Source organism: Salvelinus alpinus, chromosome 2 (assembly GCF_045679555.1).
Source record: "Salvelinus alpinus chromosome 2, SLU_Salpinus.1, whole genome shotgun sequence".
NCBI classification, from domain to species: Eukaryota; Metazoa; Chordata; class Actinopteri; order Salmoniformes; family Salmonidae; genus Salvelinus; species Salvelinus alpinus.
This window is the reverse complement of record NC_092087.1, coordinates 84,725,415-84,746,384: the sequence shown is the minus strand read 5'-3', so window position 1 is coordinate 84,746,384 and position 20,970 is coordinate 84,725,415. Positions and strand designations below refer to the sequence as shown.

General features: G+C 41.1%; 2 protein-coding genes across 6 annotated transcripts in view; one reads left to right on the top strand and one right to left on the bottom strand.

Moving 5' to 3' along the window:
- Window positions 1-20,970, bottom strand: part of LOC139544959 (zinc finger protein 271-like) — a 176,369-nt gene that overhangs the window by 138,589 nt on the left and 16,810 nt on the right. The window lies entirely within an intron of this gene.
- LOC139544836 (zinc finger protein 271-like) overlaps window positions 9,124-20,970 on the top strand; it is a 174,335-nt gene continuing 162,488 nt past the window's right edge. Inside the window, exons 1-4 of one of the 5 annotated variants that reach the window (XM_071352120.1) lie at window positions 9,126-9,660; window positions 10,361-10,435; window positions 11,665-11,836; window positions 18,524-20,174. In XM_071352120.1, coding sequence (XP_071208221.1) covers window positions 10,427-10,435; window positions 11,665-11,836; window positions 18,524-19,542 — 1,200 coding nt within the window. In that variant the 5' untranslated portion in view covers window positions 9,126-9,660; window positions 10,361-10,426 and the 3' untranslated portion in view covers window positions 19,543-20,174. The other 4 variants (XM_071352103.1, XM_071352128.1, XM_071352112.1 and 1 more) reach the window with 4 other exon arrangements.

Sequence of the window (20,970 nt, the reverse complement as noted above, 5' to 3'; positions counted from 1 at the left end):
TATGATGGTATCTTTACTTTTACTGAAGTATGACACATTGGGCACTTTTTCCACCACTGGACTAATGTTTATTTTGACAGGAGAATTACTTGTGAATTAGGTTCGATGCACCCATTACAAAGACTTGCATAAACAGTTCTATGTCCTATCTGTGCTGGTAGTGTACAGCAGCTGCCATTATAGCGGCAGCGAAAGACCAGGACCAGTAATTCCCAGACACTCCCTCACGAGAGAGAGGCCTGTTGAGATACTCCCTCTTTGCGCATGTGTTCCAAGTGGCTGTCAGGTAGAAGATAGCAGACAACAGGATTCTTAATCGAAGGTGGGTGTTGTTGAACGTTTTCTTGAATTTACTCGACTTTTATAGATAACGTAAAATGTTATCCGGGAACTTTCTGAAGTAATATTAGGCTACATGAGATGTTTATTTCTTTTAACTTACTTACGTTTTGATATTTAAATAGATGTTGGATTGCTCTGGTCTAGGGGCGCATCAGTTGCAGGCTTGAGAATCAAATTTTATCTCGGCAACTCCCAAGTCATTATCCGAACACTACAACAAAGTAGTCAAACTGTACTGTAGCTTGAAACATTTCATGCCATACAAAGAAACAATAGCTTCCACAATGAATCGGGTAAGTCTGGTTTTAACAGTATAGGCCTGCTGTGTTGTACAAAATGTCTAGCCCTAGTTATCATCTTTGATCCTCCACATTCCTGTGTTCAGTTTAAACGGCAAAACAAATAAAGATCTCTCATATTTAAAATATGTTTTGATTTGTTTAACACTTTGTTGGTTACTATATGATTCCATGTGTCATTTCATAGTTTTGATGTCTTCACTACTATTCTACAATGTAAAAACAAAGAAAAACCCTTGAATGAGTAGGTATGTAAACTTTTGACTGGTACTATATATATATATATGTTTTTTACTGCAACCGCCAATGACAGGAGCACAAAGGAACCCGCTCTCATTGCAGACAGTCTGCTGCTGCTTGCTGCCGCTCTGCTAATCGTCGTAACATATACAGCAGGAGTCAGAAAGCAGGTGCAGTAGGTGAGTTTTAATACTGAACAAATACAAACGCACAAACACGGGAAGAGTACTGAACATGAGAGAAAAAACAATAGCACCTAAGGTCTGATGACAACAGAGGGCTAAATAAATGAGAAGTAATGAGTGATGTGATTAAGTCCAGGTGTGCCTAATGATGAGGCGTAGGTGTGCGTAATGAAGGTTGCCTGGTGTGCGTAATGATTGGTTGCCAGGACCGGTGGTTAGTAGACCGGCGACGTTAAGCGTCAGAAAGGGGGAGTGGGAGTAGACGTGACAATCGTAAGATTGGGGGAGGAGAAGAGGTAGGGGGTCCACGTGGGTAACTGGGGGACCATGCCTTGATGGGTAACTGTTTAAGAAAAAATAAACAAATCAACTGCATAATAAATACATGTTACTGGGCAATTGTGTGAGTCAGGTGCTGGGCCCAAATCCATGAGGCAAAAAAATATAATAAAAAGTATGTTTTTTTGTTTTTTTTTCTATATATTTTTTATGCAACAACAGGAGCTCACTGTAAATTTTCAAAATACACCAGAGAGCATAAATTAGCCAAAGAGGATCAATAGTTTCAAAAAAATAACTGGAAGTTAAAATTTGATCACAAGCACATACAGGTAACTGCATAATGTTGAGATGGAATTGTCAATCTATAATGCAGAAGCCAACGGGTCAATAAGAACAGTGGTTAAAAACAAATGGCAAGAGTTGGGGAACAAGGAGAGAAAGGGAAGACACCTGTATAAGATCCAGGAAAAGGTGGGGGCAGACAGGTCCTCAGGCCGAGAGAGAAGGGAGGAAAGTGTAGTCACGAGGCTGAGACTGAGACACACAAGGCTCAATAGTACATTGAAATTGGTGGGGAAACATCTGACTGGGAGGTGTGAGCATTGCCAGAAATATGTGAGGGAAAGGGAGCGATTGTTATTAGTTTTGAGGAGTAATGGGGTTGAAGAGCCAGGATTAAGTCAACTGCTGGAGAAATCTTCAGGGGATGAAGAAGAAAAAAAGAGAGCAAACTAGAAGCTATTAGGCCCTAAACAGAGAATACACAGTGGCAGAATACCTGACCTCTGTGACTGACCCAGAATTAAGGAAATCTTTTGACTATGTACAGACTCAGTGAGCATAGCCTTGCTATTGAGAAAGGCCGCCGAAGGCAGACCTGGCTCTCAAGAGAAGACAGGCTATGTGCACAATGCCCACAAAATGAGGCGGAAACTGAGCTGCACTTCCGAACTTCCTGCCAAATGTATGACCATATTAGAGACACATATTTCCCTCAGATTAAATAGACCCACAAAGAATTAGAAAACAAATACAATTTTGATAAACTCACATATCTATTAGGTGAAATACCACAGTGTGCAATCACAGCAGCAGTGAAGAACAAACACCATTGTAAATAGAACCTATACCTTCCCCTGGACTAAATAAAAACCACTAAACCCTCCCCCTGACTGAAACTGAAAGAGCATGAGGGAAAGGGAAATACAGTAATTGCATACATTTATGCCTGTCCCTAAAGCAGGGGTTATTAAACCTTTCAGCCTGGGACCCAATTGAGAAATTCTGTGTTTTCCTGGGACCCAAACTCAGGAAAATGAGTTTATTCTGGGCTCTGTTTCTGACAGTGCAACACTGAGGTTATGCTCAGCCTTGAAACTGTTTCTGTACATGTTTTTAAGTGTGTCAGAGTTGAGAACCCTGACTCACATAGGTATGTGGTGCCAAACTGGACCAGAACATCTACTGCTTTCTCAGTCAGGCAGGAGACCGCTTCCTACTGTAGATGAGCAACACAGAACTGTGAGTGTGTTTGCCTCAAAAAGCATCTTGCTTCAATCCGTTTATTCCAGTTAAGAATAACAATTATTATTGTATTTTAAGAGCAACAGTTCCAACCGAGACTAGTTTTCTACAATAATTTCTACAGTAAGATGTAAAGTAGGCCTGATCATTTTTCATCTTCATCTGTACTGTTACTTAGGGTTGCACTATCAGTAGCTAGCTTGCTTTGGCGAATGTTAGCTATTAGCCGTGTACAAGGCCAGGGGATTGTTTGAAAGAGAAACTCACATATACTACTATGAGAGTTCCTAAAGCATTCTGCCCTGTTCTGAAAGAACTCCCTGGGTTTACCATCATGCTGTGGATGTTTGGTCAGGACGTGTCGTTTTATTAATTTGTTCATTATGCGAGTCCCATTGCTAAGCACTTCCACACACAAAACACATTGTGGGCTCCTCGTTATAAGTTTGTATGAAAGAGAGAAACTCATCGCTGTATATGCGTTTCATGACAATTGAGCTCAGTCAGAACTTTGGGTAGCATGAGTCCATTTGATGACAACGGTGAGTGACGGCGAGTGGGAATGACAAGTCAGTAGCTGGGGGAGGCTCCAAGATGGCAGCTTGAACGCACTCTTCCTACCAAGCTGTGCATACCAACTTTTGAAAGATAGTGAAAAGTGTATGATTTTGAACTACCAAACTAATACTTTGCTTGCTAAAAACACCAGGTTATTGATGATTTAAGATTATATTTTCCAAAATGTCACAGCGCGCTGACAGAAAGAGAGATCTTATGGCTAACTCCTCAGCTAGCAATGCTCAGGCATCATCCAATGTCGTTACACAGGAGGCAAATGCTTTGATTGACAACTGCCACAACTATACTGGTCTGACAGACTCTATGACACTTTTCGTGTCAGACGAGGATTTTCCTTCTTTGCCTATAACCCCAAGCAAACCTCCAGCTTCCAAGAAAGGCCTGTTTGATCTGGGCCCAGATGCCACTGCAAATAATGATGTTATCGCCACTCTTTCCAGGCTCATCAATGCAAGGTGCGATGCCTTAGAGAAAATGGTTGGCAACAACTCAATGAAAATCGAGGGCTTAAAAAAAACTGTTGACTTTGCATGCATGGAAATCAAGGATGTTAAGAAGAAGGTCGCCCACATCGAAAAGCGTGTTTCGAAAAGGAGGAGGGAAAGACGGACTTGACCCAAAGAAGAATCGCGGAACTCGACAGCTACTCCAGACGGTGGAATCTGAGACTGTATGGAGTTCCCGAAGCAGATGGGGAGAACGTGCGGCAAGAGACCATCAAAGTCTGCCAAGCTATCCTACTTGTGGAGAAGGCTAAGCTAGCAGATGTTACTTTCCTACGCGACAACAATCTACGTTTTGCTGAAGACCTCTCGAAAGCAGACAGAGAAAGGAGAGAGAAACCGTGGCCAGCTGTGGAAAAAGCACGAAAAGAAGGGAAAGCGCCTTTCATCAACGGATCCGAAATCAACCTTCCTCCTTGAGGACCGTCATAGACTGTGCCTGGTGGTCAACATAGGCTACCTAGATAGCTACCTCTGATGTGAGCAGATCCCTCTCCCGGCTCTAAGGTGATTTAACCTTCGTTCTAACTGCACAGGACTGCTGGAGAAATGGATATTTGTTATTTTATTTGTTCTCTCACTTCTGATATGTTTACCTGCAGTATAGGCAGTGAGCAAGCTCTTTGTTGTTTCTTGTTCTGGCAGTTAGCTTTGTACTGCTAAACTATTCTCACTCACCATATATCTATATATGGTTTTTATATTCTTTTTTGATTTGCGATTGTTGTTTAGCTCATAGTACTTTGTTCTATATTCCACTTTGTCGTTGTCTATTGTGTCACTCAATGATAGGCGGTTAAGAAATAATGTAAAGCGCAAAGCATTATTTTTATTTGCCAAACAGCTTAAAACAGATTTATGTTTTTTTTCAAGTCTCATTCAGTTGCTACCGACGTCAACTTCTGGAGATCTCAGTGGGGTAATGATGTATGGCTCTCTCATGGTTCTGAACGCTCTGCTGGAGTTATTACTCTAAAGAATCATTTCAATGGAAGTATTTTGCACTCCGACTGTGAACCTTCTGGGCACTTTCTTTGTCTTGTTATCAATTGTAACAACATCATCATTATTATTACCAACATTTATGGTTACAATTCAAAACTTGAAAATGATCACTTACTTGAATATTTAGTAAAGCGTATTCTCCATTGGCTAACCAAGTTCCCGAATGCTTTACTTATTGTAGGTGGGGATTTTAATATTTCTCTGAATAATTTAATTGATAGATGGCCTCTGGGACAGTCCACTAATTTGAATACAAGTTTGAGGGAGTTTATGGAAAGGTTTGATATTATAGATATTTGGAGGGTAAAGTTTCCTAATGTCACGCCCTGGCCATAGAGAGGCTCTTATTCTCTATTTTGGTTAGGACAGACAGGGTGTGACTAGGGTGGGCATTCTAGTTGCTTTATTTCTATGTTTTCTGTTTCTATGTTTTGGCCAGATATGGTTCTCAATCAGGGATAGCTGTCTATCGTTGTCTCTGATTGGGAATCATACTTAGGCAGCCTGTTTTGCCACCTTAGTTGTGGGTAGTTGTCTGTGTTAGTGGTCTGTATAGCCCTAGTCAGCTTCACGTTCGTTTTTTGTTGTTTCTTGTTTTGTTGGTGACATTTATTACATTAAAAGAAAATGTATGCTCAACACGCTGCACCTTGGTCCGGTCATTTCCCTGACGATGTTCGTGACACCTAATGACAACATTTTCAGATAAAATAGAACGGCCAAAGGGGGCGGTGTTGCAATCTACTGCAGTTCTGTCCTACTATCCAGGTCTGTACCCAAACAATTTGAACTTCTACTTTTAAAAATCCACCTCTCTAAAAACAAGTCTCTCACCGTTGCCACCTGCTATAGACCACCCTCTGCCCCAGTTGAGCTCTGGGCACCATATGTGAACTGATTGCCCCCCATCTATCTTCAGAGCTTGTGCTGCTAGGTGACCTATACTGGGACATGCTTAACACCCCAGCCATCCTACAATCTAAGCTTGATGCCCTCAATCTCACACAAATGATCAATGAACCTACCAGGTACCACCCCAAAGCCGTAAACACGTGCACCCTCATAGATATCATCCTAACCAACTTGCCCTCTAAATACACCTCTGCTGTTTTCAACCAAGATCTCAGCGATCACTGCCTCATTGCCTGCATCCGTAATGGGTCAGCGGTCAAACAACCTCCACTCATCACTGTCAAACGCTCCCTGAAACACTTCAGCGAGCAGGCCTTTCTAATCGACCTGGCCCGGGTATCCTGGAAGGATATTGACCTCATCCCGTCAGTAGAGGATGCCTGGTTATTTTTTTTTAATGCCTTCCTCGCCATCTTAAATAAGCATTCCCCATTCAAGAAATTTAGAACCAGGAACAGAAATAGCCCTTGGTTTTCTCCAGACCTCCTGACTGCCCTTAACCAACACAAAACCATCCTGTGGCGTTCTGCATTAGCATCGAACAGCCCCTGTGATATGCAACTTTTCAGGGAAGTTAGAAACCAATATACACAGGCAGTTAGAAAAGCCAAGGCTAGCTTGTTCAAGCAGAAATTTACTTCCTGCAACACAAACTCAAAAAAGTTCTGGGACACTGTAAAGTTCTTGGAGAAAAAGAGCACCTCCTCCCAGCTGCCCACTGCACTGAGGATAGGAAACTCTGTCACCACCGATAAATCCACTATAATTGAGAATTTCAATAAGCATTTTTCTACGGCTGGCCATGCTTTCCACCTGGCTACCCCTACCCCGGTCAACAGCACTGCACCCCCAACAGCAACTCGCCCAAGCCTTCCTTATTTCTCCTTCTCCCAAATCCAGTCAGCTGATGTTCTGAAAGAGCTGCAAAATCTGGACCCTACAAATCAGCCGGGCTGGATAATCTGGACCCTTTCTTTCTAAAATTATCTGCCGAAATTCTTGCAACCCCTTTTTCTAGCCTGTTCAAACTCTCTTTCGTGTCGTCTGAGATTCCCAAAGATTGGAAAGCAGCTGCGGTCATCCCCCTCTTCAAAGGGGGGACACTCTTGACCCAAACTGCTACAGACCTATATCTATCCTACCCTGCCTTTCTAAGGTCTTCGAAAGCCAAGTCAACAAACAGATTACAGACCATTTCGAATCCCACCGCACCTCAGCCACGCTCAAGGTCCTAAACGATATCTTAACCTCCATCGATAAGAAACAATACTGTGAAGCGTATTCATTGACCTGGCCAAGGCTTTCGACTCTGTCAATCACTACATCCTCATCGGCAGACTCAATAGCCTTGGTTTCTCAAATGATTGCCTCACCTGGTTCACCAACTACTTCTCTGATAGAGTTCAGTGTGTCAAATCGGAGGGCCTGTTGTCCGGGCCTCTGGCAGTCTCTATGGGGTGCCACAGGGTTCAATTCTTGGGCCGACTCTCTTCTCTGTATACATCAAATGATGTCGCTCTTGCTGCTGGTGAGTCTGATCCACCTCTACGCAGACGACACTATTCTGTATACTTCTGGCCCTTCTTTGGACACTGTGTTAACAACCCTCCAGACGAGCTTCAATGCCATACAACTCTCCTTCCGTGGCCTCCAACTGCTCTTAAATACAAGTAAAACTAAATGCATGCTCTTCAACCGATCGCTACCTGCACCTGCCCGCCCGTTCAGCATCACTACTCTGGATGGTTCTGACTTAGAATATGTGGACAACTACAAATACCTAGGTGTCTGGTTAGACTGTAAACTCTCCTTCCAGACTCACATCAAACATCTCCAATCCAAAGTTAAATCTAGAATTAGCTTCCTATTTCGCAACAAAGCATCCTTCACTCATGCTGCCAAACATACCCTCGTAAAACTGACTATCCTACCGATCCTCGACTTCAGCGATGTCATTTACCAAATAGCCTCCAATACCCTACTCAATAAATTGGATGCAGTCTAACACAGTGCCATCCGTTTTGTCACCAAAGCTCATATACTACCCACCACTGTGACCTGTACTCTCTCGTTGGCTGGCCCTCGCTTTATACTCATCGCCAAACCCACTGGCTCCAGGACATCTACAAGACCCTGCTAGGTAAAGTCCCCCCTATTCACAGCTCTCTGGTCACCATAGCAGCACCCACCTGTAGCACGCGCTCCAGCAGGTATATCTCTCTGGTCACCCCCAAAGCCAATTCCTCCTTTGGCCACCTCTCCTTCCAGTTCTCTGCTGCCAATGACTGGAACTAACTACAAAAATCTCTGAAACTGGAAACACTTATCTCCCTCACTAGCTTTAAGCACCAGCTGTCAGAGCAGCTCACAGATTACTGCACCTGTACATAGCCCATCTATAATTTAGCCCAAACAACTACCTCTCCCCCTACTGTATTTATTTATTTATTTTGCTCCTTTGCACCCCATTATTTCTATTTCTAATTTGCACATTCTTCCACTGCAAATCTACTATTCCAGTGTTTTACTTGCTAGATTGTATTTACTTCGCCACCATGGCCTTTTTTTGCCTTTACCTCCCTTATCTTACCTCATTTGCTCACATTGTATATAGACTTATTTTTCTACTGTATTATTGACTGTATGTTTGTTTTACTCCATGTGTAACTCTGTGTTGTTGTATGTGTCGAACTGCTTTGCTTTATCTTGGCCAGGTCGCAATTGTAAATGAGAACTTGTTCTCAACTTGCCTACCTGGTTAAAAAAAGGTGAAATAAATAAATAAAAAATATTAGGAAATCTGTCCTTGTATATGGTGGACTCAACTATTTTACCTTATAAATCTAATTATGCAAATGAAACATTTTCATATTCATAAATGTAAATTCACTAATAAAAAAACCACGCTTCTGTGTTTTCTATCAGGAATTCGAGCAATACATTAAGACCATTATACATTCTTCTAATAAGAAAGCTGTTAAAACAATCAATATGTGCGCATCTTTTAATAAGGTCTTTGTATAATCTGTCATTTGTTGTACCCCCTAGCATATGTTATCATTGTCTGTTTGTACACTTATGTGCATACTGATTTTTTTTTTTTTTAATTAAGAAAAGAAAAAGACAAGTCAGTGGCTGACAGCGCATCAACTGCTGCCTGATCGACGGCGCATCATCTGCTGCCTGATCGACAGCGCTGCCTCGTGTGTGTCGCGGAGTGATCTTCAAGAAAACTGCAGAAAAAGAGATCCGGTAAACCTCGAAGCACACTTGCGCAGCTGCCAACCCGAGCAGAGACCGCTGCTTAGTTTTTTTTATTTTACCTTTATTTAACTAGGCAAGTCAGTTAAGAACAAATTCTTATTTTCAATGACGGCCTAGGAACAGTGGGTTAACTGCCTGTTCAGGCGCAGAACGACAGATTTGTACCTTGTCAGCTCAGGGATTTGACCTTGCAATCTTTCAGTTACTAGTCCAACGCTCTAACCACTAGGATACCCTGCCGCCCCATCAAGCAGAAAGCGCACTGAACAGAGAGCGCAGATGCACTTGGCAAAATCAATTCCAGCAATTAATGAAACAATTATAAATGTACTCTGACACGCTGCGACCCACCATTAACAGGTCCGGGTCGCGACCCATACTGTAAACAAGGCGGCCCTAAAGTATAATGGATTTATACTATAGTCCAGTTGGGGGCGGTAATGCAAAAATATTGGATGACACCCACCAATGAAGTCCACTGAAGAAGAAAAAGCGGAACAATTTCGTCGTTACAAATATTTTCCGGTATGTGAGATACTTTACTTGTTCTCTGTAATATCGCATAGATTTGGAATCGTGACATTATCTACCGTGGAGGAAATCATGCAGGTTTCTCGACTCATACCCTGACTATGAGAAGGGATTGAGTGACGATTCGTTTAGCAACCGCGTGACCCAGCATGACAACGTGAACGAGATTGTTCGACAGTCTTCTGGGTGAGGCGATATACGTTCCTCCATTCATTAACGAATGGGGTTCCTATATTATCCTTTCTTTAAATATCTCTACCAGGAACTCTTAAATCGAGATAGTTGTGTATTTTGCTACTGCACGGCCAGTGTGAGACAGAATACTAACTAGCCACTGGACAAACTAGCTCCGAGTTGAACATATGTCAGAAAACGAACTAGTAGCCAGTTGTTGTTGCCCATGGTGGAATCATATCAAACCCACAGGCTCCTGAAGCACATATGTCCATTACACGAGCTCCCGAGTCTAGCTAACAATTCGCTACCTAGCTACGCTGTTTTATGACGAAACGGGTTATATGAATCAAACACTAAAGTTAACTCGGCGACAATATTATTGTGGCGCAGGAATGTCATATTTGTGTTTTAAGTTTAACAGTCATTGACATTTTTGTTTACTACTGGTTTCAGATCCGAAGCAAGATAAATTGTTTCCATGTTCTGTGTTTAAAAAAAAAAATAAAAAAAAATAAAGTTACTGTACTACTGTCTAAGACAAGTTGTCTGACGAAGAAACGCTGAAGGAACAATAGTTTCCACAATGGATACGGTAGGTCTGATTTCCTTTTAACAGTATAGGCCAGATGTGCTATATAAAATATCTAGGCCTAGTTTTCATAATCTTTGATTCACCACATTCCTGTGGACTTAATTGATGGACAAAAACGACGGTAAAACTCGTTGGGATTTGTTTTCCTTCGGCAAAGTAACTTACTACTTTATCATGTTTAGGAATCTGTGTCTATTACTTAATTATCTCTCATTCCTCCTGAACAAGTGTACACTTATTCACCTCCACTGATTTGAAAGTTAGATGATCCTCATCCCCATACTGTATTTATCTTGCTCCTTTGCACCCCAGTATCTCTACTTGCACATTCATCTTCTGCACATCTACCATTCCAGTGTTTAATTGATATACTGTAATTACTTCACCACCATGGCCTATTTATTGCCTTTACCTCCCTTATCTCACCTAATTTGCACACACTGTGTATATATACCTTTTTTCTTACAGTAATATTGACTATGTTTGTTTATTCCATGTGTAACTCTGTGTTGTTGTATGTGTCGAACTGCTTTGCTTTATCTTGGCCAGGTCGCAGTTGTAAATGAGAACTTGTTCTCAACTAGCCTACTAAACCCAATAATTAATTCCCAGCGATTGCCTTCTAATATGTAATGGCAATTCATTAAAATACATATTTAAAAAAAAAAATGGAAGGCAGTTAACACAGTTAAAGTCAAAAATGTATATCGTAGAAATTCATGGAAACAAATGTGCTTTTTTGATTTTAAGGTTAGGGTCATGCATAAGGTTAGCCATGTGGTTAAGATCAGGTTTAAGATTCCATTTTAGGAAGATACATTTTTGAAAAGGACGTGGTTTATGACTTTGTGGCTGGGGTAACTAGTGTCGATCTGGACCTTCAGTGTTTTTTCTCAGTTGCTGGCATGGCATGTGTCCTTCTTTTATCAGTACACTCGTAACAACCTAATCATTATGAAACGTATATTCAATCAAATAAGCAACAAAACGCCTCTTCCTCTTTGTTTCGAAAGGAAATGACTGGTATGATAAATATGGTGGAAACTCTGACTAGCCCATGCCTCCACCAACCCAACGCTATTAGATTAGTGGGAAGTAGTGAAGGATTGAACATTTGAGGAAAAAGGAGTTATTCTAGGGATGCACCCAAATCAATCAGAGGTTCAGACTAAATTAATCAAATATTTAGTTTAATGATTAACTATGTTTAATATTTCTTGTTCCAACAGGACAAAGCTAGTCCGTTCCCCTCTACCCTCCCGGAGTCCCCAGGTCAAACGTCTCCCAGTACTGCTTTACTGCAGGGTCTGGTTGACTGCAGGAAAACACCGGGGCAGAGTGGAACTGAGAGTGGAGAAGAAAGGGAAGATGGAGATTTGATATCATTAAGTAAGAACCATGGTGTGTAGATTAGACTACAGTCTGCTTCTGTAACAATAGCAGAGGTGCATAAAGATGGCGGCCCGCATTACTTAACACAAATTCCTTGTTTTGTTAAGTTCACTGTATTCTACTTTGCTCTCCTTTACTGTTGGTATGGTCATTAGCACAGTAAACATGATCCCAATTTTAGCTCCAAGATGTTGGCAATTTGAAAAACCAAAAAAGTAGATTGTGTTGATTTAATGGCACATTGAACAATGTAGCGCACCGTAGTTTCAGAACTCAGTGGATAGTGCTAAAACAGTGACGTCATATCAGAATTCTGCCATCTTTATGAACTTTAGTCATTCATTTAATAATTATATATTGATGAAAATATCTGGGTCATTCCACCGGTTTTTAAGTGTACCTTGGTCCAAAAATATTTTTCACCTAATTTTAACATTCTGTCATGTACAACTTAATTCCCCCCCCCCCCCCCATCTCAAAACATTGAATTAAAATATTACTATACCAAGTGCCTATGTGCCAAATAAAGTAACATGCTGACCACACTGCTCGCGTCGCGTGCACATAAATGTTATTCAATCTTTGCACCCACACTGCTCGCGGGAGTCAGCGATCGTCAAATAGAAATTGGTTCCATTTGTGACACTCAACGGGCTGCAAGTCTGGCCTTTCCCATCTCCTCATTGTTTTTTTAGGAGCGTGATGAATTTAGGTCCACACTCCGGGAGGTTGTAGTAATGCTGTAAAGTTGGTTGCCAACCGCCATATAAAGTCCAAAGAAGAAAAAGAAGCCTCAAGGAAGGAGGAGATGTAACCGATGTGAAATGGCTAGCTAGTTAGCGGTGGTGCGCGCTAATAGCCTTTCAAACGGTGACGTCACTCGCCTTGAGACCCTGAAGTAGTGGTTCCCCTTGCTCTGCAAGGGCCGCGGCTTTTGTGGAGCGATGGGTAACGATGCTTCGTGGGTGACTGTTGTTGATGTGTGCAGAGGGTCCCTGGTTCGCGCCCGGGTTGGGGCGAGGGGACGGACTAAAGTTATACTGTTACAGAGAGATGATGAACGAATTCGGTTTACCATTTTATGTGGATTAATTGTCAGTTGCATTTCAGGTAAATAACAACCCAATGTTTATATACCAGGACAAATTAGCTAGCAACAGCAAGCTAGCTAGCTAAATTGCCATACATGTTGAATGCTTTTTGACCTGTCCCCAAATTAATATAATTGGTTAAGTTTGTTTTCATATTTCAACCTGCGTGTCCTGATCGCTTCTGGTGCGGGTGAACAAAATCAACGTGCACGTGATGGCACGCGCAGATACACACTGGTTTCGGTCTGGTTTCGTCAGCATGTAACAGGGTTGGTTTGGTCCGCATGTAACATGGTTGACCGTAACAGGGAACTACTGAAAACAACAAAACCACCAGATTACATGGGTAAAATTGTCCTTTAAAGGAACCAAAAAAACACGTGTGACATGGTGAATGGAAGCTTGTTTTGTGCAACAGGGAGTGGCAATTGAATGCAATCTTCACAATTTATTTTTTACTTGTTAAAACATTTCTAGCATGTCTATGTATGGGTAAAAGGGTTGACTTGCTCAGTTCTCCACCATAAAACAGCAGTAAATTGATAAAAAAGAGTAGCGCCAGCACACCTGGTTTTACTCTGATTTGACTATTAGATATTCAATGCTTATTTTGAAAACATTTTTTTAAACAAAATGTTTCACCATATTAAAACGAGAGTTCAGTTCATGTAACAGGGTTGACTTTAAAAATAGTGTCACTAATCACATTGATAATAATCTTCAAAATGGACTTTGTCAAAGCAACAAAATAACTAGCGCTCCTACAATGAGTGTGTTTAAATGCATACTCATCATTTGACATTAAACTAGTTATGGCATTAGTCATGTAAACATCTTACTCTGTTTATCTTAATTGGCTTAAGGTCATAATCGAGGTAAGCATACGCCTTTAAAAACACTGTTTTCTGAGTGTTATATTTAATCTGTGCATGTGCTAGCACGAGCAGCGCAAGCATCATTCTTTTGCGCGAGTGCAGTGTCGTGACATCACTATTAATGTGTTGACTGCTATTTTATCTAAACAATTCACTATGTTTAATCATTATGTGATTAAATGAATCATGTAACAATTAACTCAGTAGTAACTTGGGGAACCACGGGAGAAGTTATTTAACGAGTTACAATCTCCAGACTAAACTCTATAGATATACATTTCTCTTACATCAATCACAGTCAATTATTAATTCTTACCTCATCAGTCTCATTCTGAATTCAGTGATACACAACTTGGCTTATTTATTTACTAACTACCCACATATAAACACACACAGTATAGGTTGAATTGATTACTAACATCATGCAATGAAAAGTCCCTAGTTGACTAACCCGATATGATGGCTTGTCACACAATGAAAGGAAGGGGCAAGATAAAGAGAGCGGGAGAGACCAAGAGTGTGGGCTGGTACATACATGTGGAAGCTATGCTCATGAGAATGAATACTTTGCACATGAACGACTGCTCATTCGAAAATAATTGCAATGTATATATTTACACTTGTATGTCTTGGTCGTCTCTCTGTTGAAATCACATGGTCCGTCTATATGGGGAGTAGTTCGATTGAAGTCTCTGGTTGTCCACCAGAGGTCACAGTGTCCTTAGTTGTATTTGTAGGCTTCTTTGTTCTGGAAGTGTTTGTTAGAGTGGATACATCAGAGTACCACACGGTGGTGGGAGGGAAATGTTCTTCCCCTCTCGTCTTCGTTAGACTGGATCCTTCAAAAGGTACACACGCGGTGGTCCTCGGTCGAGTTTACTGGACTAAAGTACTTAAACAGCTGCAACTGAATGTTCTGACGTTAACTTCTACTGCCTCAGAAACCCGGATCCGGGAGCACCCCCCACCCCCCCCCCCACCAGTAAAAAAGCTGACTAGCATAGCGTCACAAGTAAATACTAGCATCTAAATATCATTCAATCACAAGTCCAAGACACCAGATGAAAGATACACTTCTTGTGAATCCAGCAATCATTTCTGATTTTTAAAATGTTTTACAGGGAAGACACAATATGTAAATCTATTAGCTAACCACGTTAGCAAAAGACACCATTTTTCTTTGTCCACCATTTTTTCTCTCCACCAGTAGCTATCACCAATTCGACCAAATAAAGATATTGATAGCCACTAACCAAGAAAAAACCTAATCAGATGACAGTCTGATAACATATTTATTGTATAGCATAGGTTTTGTTAGAAAAATGTGCATATTTCAGGTATAAATCATAGTTTGCCATTGCAGCCACCATCACAAATCTCCCCAAAGCGACTAGAATTACTACAGAGAGCAACGTGTATTACCAATTTACTCATCATAAAACATTTCTTAAAAATACACAGCGCACAGCAATGGAAAGACACAGATCTTGTGAATTCAGACAATATTTCAGATTTTCTAAGCGTTTTACAGCGAAAACACAAATCGTTATATTAGCATACCACATGTGCAAACGTTACCCGAGCATTGATTCAAGGCAAAAAGAGCGATAGCGTTATCATCACCAAAATATATACATTTTTTCACTAACCTTCTCAGAATTCTTCCGATGACACTCCTGTAACATCATATTACACAATCCATATAGAGTTTGATCGAAAATGTGCATATTTAGCGGCACAAATCGTGCTTACACATTGGAAATAGTGTCCAACTACTCAAGCAATCTGCCCGGCGCCATCTTGGAAAGACACCGATTTTTATCGAAAACTATTCATAAACTTGACTAAAAAAATACAAGTTGGACAGCAATTGAAAGACAAATTAGTTCTTAATGCAATCGCTGAATTACATTTCTAAAATTATCCTTACTGTGCAATACAGGGTGCGCCAAAGCGAAGCTACACAAAACAAAATGGCGATATATGCGTTTAACATTTTTCTACAGAACAACGATTTATCATCATAAATAGTTCTTACTATGAGCTGATCTTCCATCAGAATCTTGGGCAATGTATCCTTTCTCCGGTCTAATCGTCTTTTGGTCGAAAGATGTCCTCTTGTCATGACGAAATGGCCACTAACGTTCGGTATGTACAGGAAAAGTGCCCAACTCTTCAAAGTGCGTCACAAAGAAATGCCTCAAAATCGCAATAAACTGACATAAATTGCTATAAGTCGGTTTAAATTAACTACCTTATGATGTCTTTAACACCTATAACGAGTACAAACATGACCGGAGATATATTACTGGCTAAACCAAAGCTTGGAAGGAGGCCAGTCCGACGTCCATCGTGCGTCAAGCGCATTGAAGAAAAGAAAGGTCCTTCCGCCTTTCTGTCTTTTATAAAGTCCCAGATTGCGCAATCAACTCCATTCAAATTGTCACCACTTACTGACATCTAGAGGAAGGCGTAGGCAGTGTTTGTAGCCCCATAGGATTCACAGGGACTTAAAAACTGAACTGGGAACAGGGACCAAGATTTCTGAAATCTCACTCCCTGGCAGGAAAAGTGCTGTAGAATGAGTTCTGTTTCACTCAGATACATAATTCCAACGGTTTTAGAAACTAGAGAGTGTTTTCTATCCAATAATAACAATAATATGCATATTGTACGAGCAAGAATTGAGTACTAGGCAGTTTAATTTGGAGACGAATTTCCGCTAAGTCGAAACAGCACCCCCTATATTCTCAAGAGGTTAACAAACTATAGTTTTGGCAAGTCTGTTAGGACATCGACTTTGTGCATAACACAAGTAATTTTTCCAACAATTGTTTACATACACTAAGTTGACTAACGTTAAACAGCTTGGAAAATTCCAGAAAATGGTGTCATGGCTTTAGAAGCTTCTGATAGGCTAATTTACATAATTTGAGTCAATTGGAGGTGTACCTGTGGATGTATTTCAAGGCCTACTTTCAAACTCAGTGCCTCTTTGCTTGACATCATCGTGGGAAAAAAGGAATCCGTCAAGACCTCAAAGAAAATTGTAGACCCACAAGTCTGGTTCGTCCTTGGGAGCAATTTCCAAACGCCTGAAGGTACCACGTTCATCTGTACAAACAATAGTACGCAAGTATAACACCATGGGACCATGCAGCTGTTATACCGCTGAGGAAGGAGACACATTCTGTCTCCTAGAGATTAACGTACTTTAGAGCGAAAAGTGCAAATCAAAGGACCTTGTGAAGATGCTGGAGGAAACGGGTACAAAAGTATCTATATCCACAGTAAAACGAGTCCTATATCGACATAACTTGAAAGGCCGCTCAACAAGGAAGAAGCCACTGTTCCACAACCGCATAAAAAATTCAGACTACGGTTTGCAAATGCACATTGGGACAAAGATTGCACTTTTTGGAGAAATGTCCTCTGGTCTAATGAAACAAAAATAGAACTGTTTGGCCATAATGACCGTCGTTATGTTTGGAGGAAAAAGGGGGAGGCTTGCAAGCCGAAGAACACCGTGAAGCACGGGGGTGGCAGCATCATGTTGTGTGGGTGCTTTGCTGCAGGAGGGACTGGTGCACTTCACAAAATAGATGGCATCATGAGAAAGGAAAACTATGTAGATATATTGAAGCAACATCTCAATACATCAGTCAAGAAGTTAAAGCTTGGTCGCAAATGGGTCTTCCAAATGGACAATGACCCAAAGCATACTTCCAAAGTTTTGGCAAAATGGCTTAAGGACAACAAAGTCAAGGTATTGGAGTGGCCATCACAAAGCCCTGACCTCAATCCTATTGAACATTTGTGGGCAGAATGGGGGAAAAAGCATGTGTGAGCAAGGAGGCCTACAAACCTGACTCAGTTACACCAGCTCTGTCAGGAGGAATGGGCCAACATTCACCCAACTTATTGTGGGAAGCTTGTGGAAGGCTACCCAAAACGTTTGACCCAAGTTAAACAATTTAAAGGCAATGCTACCAAATACGAATTGAGTGTATGTAAACTTCTGACCCACTGGGAAAGTGATTAAAGAAATAAAAGCTGAAATAAATAATTCTCTACTATTATTCTGACATTTCACAATCTTAAAATAAAGTGGTGATCCTAACTGACCTAAGACAGGGAATTTTTACTAGGATTAAATGTCAAGAATTGTGAAACTGAGTTTAAATGTATTTGGCTAAGGTGTATGTAAACTTCCGACTTCAACTGTATTTAGTTATACACAAAACAACTTATGACATGTTTATTGTTTGAATCCCCACCAACCATTTCCCACATTCTTTATGTGAGAAATATTGTTTCATTATCCACTTTTGGATGTTGCAGTTTTGGCGGCAAATTCTCTCTCTACACACAAAGTTTTTTTTTTTACTTCTCGATACTGCCGCGCACGAGAGAGAAAGTTTACGACCATTCGATCAAGCCCTAGAACCCCTCCCCCCCCCTTCTTCTCTGGTGGGGGAGGGGGCTCTCTTTGATCATCACCCAGGAGGGAAAGTCATGACAGCAGTGAGTTAGGGAAAAACAGACAGTATGAATCTTAGAAATAGTTTTCACATACAAACTTAATATGTCTGAATTTCAGAATCAAATATGCTAATCATAAATAACATGGTCGCACGTTTATTTTGATAGGCAATTTTCTGCATTTATCAAAGTCCCATCAGGTAGCCTGATTTCATATGTCCATGCTATTCAATATCTTTGTTTCACAGGGGACAGACCTAACCATTGCTCTCTCAGTGGGAGGGGCTTATCATCTGGGGAGCCTCAACAACATGATGCTGACAAGACGTCCCTCCAGAAGAGTCTCTCCAGATCAGAACGTCTCAATAAACACCAGCAGAGACTTATAGGGAAGAAACCTCGCCACCGCTGCTTTGACTGTGGGAAGAGTTTTGCTAAACAGACAGAATTGATAATTCACCAGCGGATTCACACTGGAGAGAAGCCTTATAGCTGTGGGAAGAGCTTCAGTCAGTCAGGACACCTGACTACACACAAACGCATACACACAGGAGAGAAGCCTTATAGCTGTGATTGGTGTGGGAAGGGCTTCAATCAATCAGGAGCCATGACTACACACCAACGCATACACACAGGAGAGAAGCCTTATAGCTGTGATCAGTGTGGGAAGAGCTTCAGGATGTCAGGAGATCTGACTGCACACCAGCGCATACACACAGGAGAGAGGCCTTATAGCTGTGATCAGTGTGGGAAGAGCTTCATTCGGTCAGGAAACCTGACTGCACACCAGCGCATTCACACAGGAGAGAAGCCTTATAACTGTGATCAGTGTGGGAAGAGTTTTGCTCGAGATTTCACCCTGACCAAACACCATCTCACACACACTGGAGAGAAACCTTATAGCTGTGATCAGTGTGGGAAGAGTTTCAGGATGTCAGGACACCTGACTAAACACCAACGCACACACACAGGAGAGAAACCTTATAGCTGTGATCAGTGTGAGAAGAGTTTTTCTCAAGATTCCAACCTGACTACACACCAGCTCATACACACAGGAGAGAAGCCTTATAGTTGTGATCAGTGTGGGAAGAGCTTCATTCGATCAGGAACCCTGACTACACACCAGCTCATACACACAGGAGAGAAACCTTACTCCTGTCTATGTGGAAAGAGCTTTGCTCATTCAGGGTCACTGAAAAAACACCAGAAAGCTCAAACATGTTTTCTTTCATCTCCCTGCTCTCCGGCACCGGTTCCAGATCCCTAAATAAAGTTCAATAGAAAACATCTTGCGAAGAGTCATCCAACTCCCATTCTCTAACAGTTTAAGTCTGATTACCATGGTAACATGTGTAGATAATATGCAGCTCTGCATCCATATGTATAAAGCGTCTTGGAGTAGGAGTGCTGTGTATGTGTGTTGGAGTGGGGGTGTTCAGAGCTGTATCTTATTTCATTAATTCCTATTATCCATTAAATAACTTTTATGTAGAATACTATTTCAACAATACCAGGTGTGTATTCATGTGTGGGGGAAATGTTGTCTGAAGAGAGAAATTGTACATCTTGTCTTATACAATCATTGGTTCCTGTTGGTGCTGGGTAGAGATGTGAGGGGGGAGACGGTCATGAACCCTCAGACCTTTTGGCAGAACGACCAGAATATGTTATATAAGTTAAGATAGGAGATGGTGCCAGTCACATGCAGGAACCAAATGTTAATGATGAATTAATTATGAATAATGTAAATCATTCAAAATATAACTTGTCTGGTAAGCAGTATATAAGAGAACTAACGGGACTGCCCCGAAAGAGCTCCTGGCCGATGTGTAGTCTGGTGCATTATGTTTGTTGGAATCTCTCCAGCTTGCTGATATTAAAGAATTATTAATTAAAGTTTGACTGAGTCCCTGGTAGTAATTTCCACGATACATGTATTCAATACAAAAACACATTAAATCTATTGTATTATGTGAAGGAGATGTGTTGCACTGCATGAGGCAAATGGTGGTCCCACCAGATACTAACTACCTTTTTTAAAGGTATCCGTGACCAACAGATGCATATCTGTATTCCCAGTCATGTGAATTCCATAGATTAGGGCCTAATTCATTTATTTCAATTGACTTTTCTTTATATTACCTGTAACTCAGTAAAATCTAACAAATTGTTGCATGTTGTGTTTCTATTGTTGTTCAGTGTAATAATAATAGAAGAAACTAATTGAATAAATGAATGGGCCTCCGGCTGTTTTAGGTTTTCTGGGTCAGAACTGTTTCAATGTAACTTACACCCATCAGAGTATCTGTGCTATAAAGGGCTTAACAGTGGAACTGCCCTGCACATATCAACATCCAAGTAATCATGTAGTCTCAGAACCAAACTGGTATATCCAAGAGAAATGTAATGAGGTGCCTAAAATCCTGAGCTCGGTGCCAGAGTATGCAGGTCGTGCTGAGTACCTTGGGACTTAAGAGAAAGACTGCATCCTGAGAATCACAAACCTGAGAGAGATTCAGCTGAGTACAAGTTCAGATTTAAAACACAGAATGCAGAATGGGGGTACAGCTTCCCTGGAACAACTCTGACTGTCACAGGTAATATATAATATTTAATTCTAATAATAGATTAGAATCATTCAGAGCTGCAGGTGAAGGTGTCTTCCTCCACAGAGGAAAAGAAGAGAACAGAACAC